At 46.3% G+C, this 10,799-nt stretch overlaps 1 protein-coding gene across 1 annotated transcript in view; it reads left to right on the top strand.

The window, feature by feature from the left end:
• Positions 1 to 7,070: 7,070 nt before the first annotated feature.
• LOC120946906 (transient receptor potential cation channel subfamily V member 6-like) overlaps positions 7,071 to 10,799 on the top strand; it is a 70,043-nt gene continuing 66,314 nt past the window's right edge. Inside the window, exon 1 of the mRNA XM_040361730.1 lies at positions 7,071 to 7,286. Within this exon, the coding sequence (XP_040217664.1) occupies positions 7,273 to 7,286 (14 nt within the window). The 5' untranslated portion in view covers positions 7,071 to 7,272. The remainder of the gene's footprint in view (positions 7,287 to 10,799) is intronic.

Genomic DNA, 10,799 nt, shown 5'->3' with positions numbered 1-10,799 from the left:
TGCGCGCGCATGCGCCGTTCGTTAGGCGCGTCATTTACGTGGGGTCACGATTAATTTCCATACAACACGCCCCCTACCAGCCTACTTTGAATTACGCGGGCTTACGCCGGCCCATATACGCTACGCCGCCGTAACTTTGGGCGCAAGTTATTTCTGAATACGGTACTCGCCTCACTAAGTTACGGGGCGTAGCGCATATGAGATACGCTACGCCCGACTAAATATACGCCAATCTTTCTGAATCCGGGCCCAGGGATGCACAAGTATTCTGTGCAGGAGTATGCAGGCACCCTGTTGAAATCAATGACAGGCCGCCAGCTGCAGAGACTTGCACAAACCTAAATGTGCTTTCAGGAGTGAACATCCATGCGGGTCCATTGCACGGATGAGGACGCACACAGTTTTCAATAAGCTGCTTTCACAAAATATCTGTCAATCCTGGCATCTGAAGACGGCTCTTTGCATGTATGGAAGGATCTGTACATCCATGTGAATAAGGCTTTACTTTATAAAACCAAATACATCAGAACAGTAGCATTGCTTAAAGTGGAGTTCCACCCATAAATATAACATTACATCAATAGTTTAAAAAAAATGTCATTAGTCCTTTAAGAATTTTTTTTTTTTTTAAATGCCTTCAAAGTGTTGTTGCTAGGCAGAATAGTTAATCTTCCCACTTCCTGCACCTAGGTGCTTAAGCTTCCTAACCTACACCGCACAGACTCCTGGGAATGTAGTGGGTGTAACTTTCCAGCAGTCTCGAAAAATCATGTGACTTGGACAGTACAGGTGCTGAAACCTGATCTGAAACCTATTACACTGCTTGTGCAGCACTGAGCATGTGCGAGATCTGCAAGGCTGAAATCCAGGAAGTCATACAGTCTGGCTTCATGATGCCCACTCTTAAGATGGCCCCAGTCAATTTCTATTTTATAAAGTGTCTAAATGATGTAACAACCTAACAAAACGGACCTTAGTTTACAGACTAACTTTACTAGAATACATTAAGCTTGTGTATTACAGGGGTATTTATATATAAAAAGTGAAATTGTGGCCGGAACTCCGCTTTAAAGTGGTTCTAAAAGTACAAGGTTTTTAGAGCATTTAATGCATTAAGGTTAATAACTTTCTGCACGCAGCCCCCCTAAATATTCACTTGAGCCCGATCTAGATACAGCGATGTCCAAAAGAGCAGCAACTCTCTCTCTACTCTGTGAGTCCAGACAAGAGGGGAGCAGAGGAATCACCCTCACTTACTGTATGTCAGACCTCTCCCTTCTCTCTCCTGACACCACTGGCCCACAAACTACAAACACTTAGGTAGATTCAGGTAGAATAGTGCAAAGTTACAGCGGCGTAGCTTGGCCTGTTTAGGCTACGCCGCCGTAAGTTAGCTAGGCAAGTACATGATTCTCAATGTACTTGCCTGCTAATATACGGTGGCATAGCCTAAAGCGGGCGGGCGTAAGGAGCGCCGAATTCAAACAACTTGGAGGGGGGCGTGTTTGATGGTAATGAGGCTTGACCTCACGTTTTTGACGTTTTTGTTCACTGCGCATGCGCCGGGCGACTACATTTCCCAGTGTGCATTGCGGTTAAGTACGCCGCACGGGCCTATTGATTTCGATGTGGACGTAAACTACGTAAATCCCGATTCGCGGACGACTTACGCAAACAACGTAAAAAATTTGAATCTCGCGGCGGGAACGGCGGCCATACTTTAACATTGTTATTCCACCTAATAGATGGAATAACTTTAGGCCTGTAAATGCCTTACGGAAACGGCGTAAATCGACTGCGGCGGCCGGGCGTATGTTCGTGAATCGGCATATCACCTCATTTACATATTCTACGCCGACCGCAATGGAAGCGCCACCTAGCGGCCATCCGAAAAATTGCAACCTAAAATAGGACGGCGCAAGCCGTCCTATCTTAGATATGTTTAAGCGTATCTCTGTTTGAGCATGCTTAAACATAGGTCGGCGTAGATTCTGAGTTAGGTAGACTTATCTACTGATAAGCCGGCCTAACTCTTACTGAATCTACCTAACTGTACTTAGTTCAGTGGTCAATGGCCTAACTCCCAAGACAGACTACCTCGGTCATGCATCACATATACTGAGCCCTGAGTATGGGCAGGGCTCAAGTCCTGCGGGAACGCGTGGGAACAGAGTCCCTGCACTTTTTTCACAGCAGGAACGCAGTTCCCTTTGCAGAACTAGAGCAGCCGAGAGCAGCTGAGTTGCCCGAGCCAATCATTTACTAAGCGGCGATGCCCAGCTCGAGTCAGTGTCAGGGGCAGGCGAACCTTAGTAATCCTTTATGTTACTGGCCGCTTCCTGTATATGGATTCATCGGGTAAAGTTTTTTCTAAATCCAGCGATAACTCGCGGCAGACCTTCGCAATGTCTCCTGGGAACAATGACAAAAGCTCACAGGAGACATTGCGCCATCGAGGAAGTGACGGAATACCCGCACACTACCCGATGAATCCATATACAGGAAGCGGCCAGTAAGATAAAGGATTACTAAGGTACAGTGGATTGGAAAAAAAAACACGCGGTTTAGCAATTATGCATATGAGCGTATCATTTTTTTTTTTGGTGGGGGAGGGGAACTTGGATGGGAGTCTCCACACTTTTTTCCCCAGGACTTGACCCCTGAGTATGGGTACATGTCCGAATGGGCACAATAGCTTCAGTCCCTTTGACGAAGAAGGCCTTGAGTTTTCAGCTAGCCACTTTAGTTGGTGCACTTTAAACTCCTATTGGATAGAGTGTAAAGGCCGTATGCTGGCAGTGTCTGGATAACAGGACAGACACTGTGATTGCTTAACAGGGCATCCGTACGATCCAGGTTCTGGCAAGTGTGGGCAAATTGAACAATGCTGTCTGCATACAGTGTCTTTGTTTCCTGCAAATGGGCAAGTGCCTGCTTACCAATCCTGTGATCAAGCCCAAAGGAAACGTTCTGGAACAGGCAGACTCTTCAGGTAGCCCAACTGGCTACCTTACAACTGGACGCTTCACGCTGTCCGTGCAGGTGCACCTGGAAATGCACCTGGGATCCCCCTCTCAGGCAGGATGTCCCCCGACCGGCCGTGGATGCCTGGCAAGAATGGTACGCCAACCCAAGAGGCAACACCTCTCCCAAGGTCTGGTCTTCTCCTCTGCCTCGTGGTGTCTGACTAGCTCCTAGTCAGCCCCTGGTGTCCTTTTCTGCTTTTCCCTCAAGCATGCAGGGGTATGTAGTCCTGTACCCATAGGAAACTATTGGGCCATTTGTGTTAGGGACTATATGTCCCACAATCCTTTGCTGCAGCAGCTCTGGCTGATGATTGGCGCCTACCTCTCTGCCAACGAGGAAGCAGGGGAGGGAGCAGAGTGAGCAGCTCTGCCTGTGTGTGTGTCTCTCCTCATTGCACAGTGAGAGAAGGATAGGGAAGGGGAAAATTCCCTCGCAGGAGCTGACAGGCTCTCTTTCTCCCTGAGAGCCTGTGTAATCCCATCGGTGACCGGAGGGCAGGGCCGGACTTACCATTGGGCTTGACTGGGCTCAAGCCCATGGGCCCCGCCCAATAGGGGGCCCCGGGAGGAGGAAGCAGGAAGAGCCATGCCGCTGCTGAATTTCAGTGTTGCCAACCGTCCGTTAAATTACGGACAGTCCATAATTTGAGCTCGTTTTCGGGCTGTCCGTTAAAGTCCGTTTATGGGCAGCAGTGCCCGTAAAAATGATGGCCACTGGCACCGGGTCACCCCTAACGAAGATGACCGACCGGGCTTCAGCGTCCCCAGGAGACTACCCAGCAGGCCGTGCGTTTCCCGGAAGGTCGTACGGGCTGTGTACAGTATGGCGGAGGTTGGAGCTGAGTGTGCAGGAAGGAGGAAGTGTCATTCATGTTAGGAAAGCCGGGGTGTGTGCGGCCAGCGGGGGTCGGTGAGCGGGTCCCCGGCATCCCGTGTGCTGGAAGGAGGGAACCAGGGCGCCAGCAATGTGCTGACTGAATGCCACACGTCCGCCTGGCGCCATGTCCTTCTTCCGCAGGAAAGGTAAGCTGAGAACCCCCCTCCCTCCCCCATCCCCGGGGACTGACACTGTCATGGTCAGCCCTCCTCTATGGAGGAAGAGGACCTGTCCCATGTCCCCGGTGTACTTCTTCTATAACACTGAGGTGTGAGGTGGGCCCCGCTCCTGTCATCGCATCCTATGGTGGAGAGAGAGAGAGAGAGATGAGCTTTCTATGGCTGGGGGCCGAGGAGGACAGGAGGAGAGGACGATGAATGAGAGGACTCAAGGACTGGGTGGAGTGAAGCCGTGAAGGGTGTGTCGGTGCCTTGCCCTGTGGATAAATAGGGCACAAAAGGAGGACACTGCCTGTCAGGACTGGGGGGGTTCGAAGCCATGAAGGGTCCCCCCCCCCGCTCAACACAACTTTGATCAGCTTCGATCTCGGCGGCACCCTCCCCCCCACTCAACAACTTCGATCAGCTTCGATCTCGGTGGCACCCCCCCGCTTCTCGGCCCCAGGGGGCCCCTCAATCAACACTCAAGCCCAGGGGCCCCCACCACCCTAAGTCCTGCCCTGCCGGAGGGAGATGCAGGGCACCCGCTACATGAACTATAGGCACAACTTTTTTTTTCATCTTGGATAGAGTAGGGAAGTCGCCATCTGTGTCCAGTTGGGAAGATTTCCCTTTGCTTCCTGCCCCATAACCAAACAGAAAGTTAGAGGAAATGCCTGAAAATTAAGGGAATCTCTTGGGAACCAGAACTAGTGTCCCCATTGGAAGATTTCCCCTCTACAGTAAAACCTTGGATTGCGAGCATAATTTGTTCCGGAAACATGCTTGTAATACAAAGAACTTGTATATCAAAGCAAATTTTCCCATAAGAAATAATGGAAACTCAAATGATTCGTTCCACAACCATTAAAGGGGTTTTAAAGTTTAGTCTTTTATTTTCTGAATTGGTTCCTTTAAGCTAGTGCATTGTTGGTTCACTTACCTTTTCCTTCGATTTCCCTTCTAAGTGTTTTTTTTTCTTTGTTTGAATTTCTCACTTCCTGTTTCTCCTCAATAAGCTTTTCACCATCATCCGAGCGGTGGAAAGTCATTTAGAACAGCTTACTGAACAGCTTAACTGAGGAGGAACAGGAAGTGAGAAATTCAGACAAAGAAAACAAAGAAAAAAAAAACAAATTTAGAAGGGAAATTGAAGGAAAAGGTAAGTGAACCAACAATGCACTAGCTTAAAGTAACCTATTGAGAAAATAAAAAACAAACCTTTACAACCCCTTTAATTCATAGGTCCTTGAGCTTATAGTCCATATTAAAAGATCATAGCAATGTGACCAGGTTGTGCAACCATAACATGTCCATCCAGAAATGGAAGCCTCCACAAGGGGAATTTTGCAAAGAAAAAGTATTTTAAACTCAGAATTTTGTAAAAAAAAAATTAAATGATGATGCCCTTAGGACTCTTTAATATTAAAGAGAAGAGAGGCACCTCCTAAGTGTAGCAATATGTTGCTAAATGTTGTACTTTCATTAAATATAACCATATGCCGCGTACACACGACCGTTTTTCGGGTTCTAAAAAATTTAGTTTTTAAGGGTATAGAAAAAACAAAGTTTTTTTCAACCCGATCATTAAAACGGCCTTGCCTACACACGATCGTAAAAAAAAAATGCTCTAGCAAAGCGCGGTGACGTACAACACGTACGACGGCACTATAAAGGGGAAGTTCCATTCGGATGACGCCACCCTTTGGGCTGCTTTAGCTGATTTTGTGTTAGTAAAAGACGATTCGCACTTTTCTGTCTGTTACATCGTGATGAATGTGCTTACTCCATTACGAATGGTAGTTTTACCCGGACAAGCGCTCCCGTCTCATTACTTGCTTCTGAGCATGCGTGGATTTTTCACGTCGTTAAAGCCCACACACGACCATTTTTTACAACCTTAAAAACGACAACGTTAAAAATGTTGTGAAAAAATAGAAAAAAAAAAATAGAAAAAATAGAATGTTGCCCATTTTTTAGAACCCGAAAAATGCTCTGAAGCCCACACACGATCGTTTTTAATGACATAAAAAAAAACGTCATTTTTTAGAACCCGAAAAATGGTTGTGTGTACGCGGCATTAGAGGCGCCTCTCTTCTCTTTTATACTCAGTGACATGATGCTACTTGTATATCACGTCAAAGTGTATTAAAAAAAATAGCTTGTCTTGCAAAACGCTCTCAAACCAAGTTACTCTCAAACCAAGGTTTTACTGTATTACTTTTCTTGGAACAACTCAAAATTTAGGATTTTCTTTTACTTTCACTTTAATGAAAATGGTAAACTGGACAAATGGAGAAGGGGGATTTCCCCAATGGGGGCACAAAATAAAAAAAATTAAAGGATCACTAAAGGAATTTTTTTTTTTAGCTAAATAGCTTCCTTTACCTTACTGCAATACTGGTTTCATGTCCTCATTGTTTGTTTTTGCTTTGAAGTTGCTGTAATTCTGCTGTGATCTCCACACTTCCTGCTCGTCTGGCTCCTTATGAAAAAACTCATGGCAGCTTTTCACTGTGGTCCAAGCTGTGTGTCTAAAACTCCTCAGAACCAATCAGATTCATTTTAAAAACAAAACACTGCCCTGGATTTGTTTGTTTTTTTGTTCTGTGGGTCTCTTTACTTCACATAAACATGAAACCAGTTTAAAACCGAAAGTGAAACTAGAGGCACATTATATGATTGAATTTAATCTATTTTGAATCATTTTTAAAAGGAATCAGTTAACTTGTATGTCTCTATACCCTGTAAACAGTCATTTCAGCGAACAAATTTGTTTCCTTTAGTGACCCTTTAATAGGGGTTTTAATCCCTCTCCACTCTATCAAAAAAATAAAATCAAAACTTTGCCTTTATTTATACTTTAAAACATAAAAATCTTGACAGTCAGGCTGGTGTAGTTTCGGATTGTCTGTGTACAGTATGTGATGTACTGGACTTTAGTGCCTGGTCAGGTATGACCGCATTCCTTTGTTTACAGACAATAGGCCCGCCCCCTGGAATCTGACTATCCATACATCCTGTACATCTACAGACACTGCCGAAGTCATTAAACTCACAAAACAGACTTATCCCTGACAACCTCTGATCTTCTACATGTTTAGATTGTGGAATGAAGTCATGTCATATATGGAGGTCCATCATCTAGACCGGAATACTTTGTCCTCTAATCCATGATCTATATTTTCCATCACCACTAAAGGACTTACTGATGTCTCAGCAAAGGTGAGTCCTTGCAAAATCTCCTAATTACTTTACCTGCAGTCATTGAAGACAAACCATGTAATTGTAATTTCCTTTTTCCCAACAAATGGTTTTTCAGTAAGGCACAGAGCATTAATACTTAAGCCTCGTACACACGTACTGGATTCCCGACGGTAAAAAGTCCGCCGGGAAACCCGAGAACCTGCTTGGTAACTTTTTCCCTCCTACACACTACCGGGTTTCCCGACAGGAAAACTGCCATGAGAGCTTTGGTCGGGAATCCCGGCCGTGTGTATGCTCCATGGCAGTGTTTCCCATGGGAAAACTCTTGGGTTAAAAAAACGCCGGGAATCCCTGCGGGAAAAAAGAGAGCTGTTTCTCTTTTTTTCCCCGCAGTTTTCCTGTCGGGTAAACTGCGATGGAGCATACACATGGGCGGTTTTCCCGGCCAAAAGCTCTCATCACAATTTTCCCAAAGGGAAAACCGGTCGTGTGTACGAGGCTTTAGACATGTGCATGCCAGAAATGTTCGCTTTGTTTCTTTTTGGATGCAGTCATTCATTGAAGAATTTTTCGTCATCATATTCGTTATGTTGAACTAAATTAATTTCGTACATTCGTTGGTCCGGGTGGATTCCTAAAAATTTAGCATTTTTTCCAGAAATTGCTATATATTCAAAATATTATTGAATCGGATGCCTGCATTAGACGTTATGTGCACAGGCGCATGCTAGGTGTCCAAGCAACATGCATCCTAGCAATAAAGGATGCATGTTGGATCTGTGGAAGTCATGCACCTGCAGCCACATATGTTTAGAACCAGCAGTCACGACACCCCCTAATTGTACGTGGCCAATAATACCACTTGCATCCTAGCGACAAAGAATGCTGGGCTTCAGTGACCTGCTCCCTATCTCCTGCCATCTAGTGCCCTTCGTTGCTAGGAGGCAGGCGGCTCCAATAGAATGCGTTAATGCCATATGTTATATGGATGTAAACTTTAGTATAAAAACTAGCCTCTGAACGTTAGATTTGGTCCTTTTTTTTTTACTGATCTTAATGCTGCCCTAGAATATGTTTCGAAAAGCTACCATATGCACGGGCACATTGGCTATCATAGAGCTGCTTTCAGATCAGTGAAAACATTTTGATCGTAATGCAGCGATTTGTGCCCATGTGCATGAGGCCTTATGGTAATAAGAAAGCTTCCATTGGGCTTTAACCCCTTTCCACCCAGCCCTTTAACTTCGCTATTACGCTGTGGATCATGGGAATTGGTGGTCACAGTGGTCACATGATCGGGAGGTGGGGCTGTGGCGTAGATAACATCAATTGCTGCTCCCAACATACTGACACTGTGCTGTCACAACACAACCCGAGGACACACAGAGATGGTAATAGCACCAATGGAAATACAAACAATACCTGCAACACCAGGACTTAGGCTGGCTAAACACGTTTAGTCCACCCGCATTCAGCCCTTAGGCTGAACAATAATAAAAAAAAAACACTTAAAGCAGTTGTAAACTGCTGCAGTAAAAAAACAAAAACACTTTCCCCTGTAAGAGAATTGCATAATGTGCTAGTATGCATTGCATACTAGCACATTATGAAATACTTACCTTAGAATGATGTCCTCCAGCGATGCACGGTCACCGCTGACAGGGCTTCCCCCCGCTCTTCCTTCCGGGTTCACAGACTCCAGCTGTGTAAGTGGCCTGCGCCGCAATGACATCACTCCCGTGAGGGATCCCTCGGTTCCGGCATGGTTCTCTGAAGGTCAGGCATGTATGCCGGACCTTCGGAGCGCAAGTGACGGTGATGTCACTGCCTGCATCCAGTCCATTATCCATCCATTAAGTCCATTGAGGAGATATTTATTTTATAAAAGGCTGTAGGTAAATATCACAAAGCGTACTTTACTACCGCTTTAAATTCCCCCATCCACTCTAAACAGCATGGATGGGTTAATCTGCCACTACCCGACAGTCAACACCCACAGCTGTCAGAATGCCTGAACAAGCACTGCAGATAAATGGCTGCAGTCACTGTTTGGCCAACTTTTTTTTCACCCGGCTCCTTCGAGTGTGGCCAGCTTAAATGTTTTCAGAGGTTCATTATTTTTTTTACTTTATGACTGAGTAAATAGCCCAATTTGTCAATATAACAGGTCTAGCGCCTGGTTACTTCCAAGTACCGATGCTTTGTTAAATTTAGAGGGGGATCAGAGAGTTAGTTGGCACTTGGCTCTGATCCAGATGATCTATTCAAATTGGGTCTCTGTCTCAGCTTGGCTGTGCTGTGGGCTCATTCTGTTGCTCCTGGGGTGCTGTTCCCACCCCAGGACGGTAGGTGGCAGCAGTGGAGTCGAGGTTTGGGTGCTTTTCCCTAGCAGCCTATCAGGAGGGTTTCTCCTCGCTGTGCATGCTGGGGGAGGGTATTTATGAGACAGACGCCATTGGTTCTGGGTCTTCTTCTTCGAGTGCGGCACCCACCTTCAGGGTGACTGCATCACGGCACCCCCTGCGAAATGGCCTACCAGGCCGGGGTGCACGTGCCACGCGGTGTTCCTGGTTCTGGGACCATGTTGGTTCGGAACATTTAAAACTGTGGGGGGCCCCCAATCCTGAGAAGATCCCAAGCAAGATAGCTGTTGGTGGGGTGTCCATCTGAGGAGAGCCAAGAGAGGCTGGCGATCCAATAGGGTCTCGACAATCCACCGGGGATCAAGGGAACCGAATACTGAAAGGATGGACGTTGGTCACCTGTCAGTCTGTCACCTGTAAACTACCTGAAGGAGATCCAGGCCGAAGTCTATTAAGGAGGATTACCTCCGCTACCTCAATCCTAAGGAGGGTCTGTGGCAAAGACTTTTCCTCTAAGTTCCAAGTGATACTCTGGCTGCCAGGTCAGTGAAAGAGGCCTGTCCAGGTACACTATACCCACCCTGGCTGGAGTGGCGAAGAAGACTAATAGCTGGATTCAGAGAGAGTTAGGCCGGCGTATCAGTAGATACGCCGACCTAACTCGGAATCTGCGCCGTCCTAAGTTTAAGTGTATTCTGAAACTGAGATACACTTAAACCTAGCTAAGATACGACAGCCTGCGCCGTCGTATCTTAGGGTGCAATATTTAGGCTGGCCGCTAGGTGGCGCTTCCGTTGAGTTCGGCGTAGAAAATGTAAATGACTAGATACGCTTATTCACGAACGTACGTGCGCCCGTCGCAGTAAAGATACGACGTTTACGTAAGGCGTTTTCAGGCGTAAAGTTATTTCATCAAATAGCTGGACTAGTCAATGTTAAGTATGGCCGTCGTTCCCGCGTCGAAATTTGAAAATGTTACGTTGTTTGCGTAAGTCGTCCGTGAATAGGGCTGGACGTAATTTACATTCACGTCGAAACCAATACGTCCTTGCGGCGTACTTTGGCGCAATGCACACCGGGATACGTTCGTAAAAAACGTCAATCACGTCGGGTCACAAGTAATATACATAAAACACGCCCCCCACATCCTCATTTGAATTAAGCGCGC

The sequence above is a fragment of the Rana temporaria genome, chromosome 8, assembly GCF_905171775.1.
Source record: "Rana temporaria chromosome 8, aRanTem1.1, whole genome shotgun sequence".
Lineage (NCBI taxonomy): Eukaryota > Metazoa > Chordata > Amphibia > Anura > Ranidae > Rana > Rana temporaria.
This window is presented reverse-complemented; position numbering and strand designations above follow the sequence as displayed.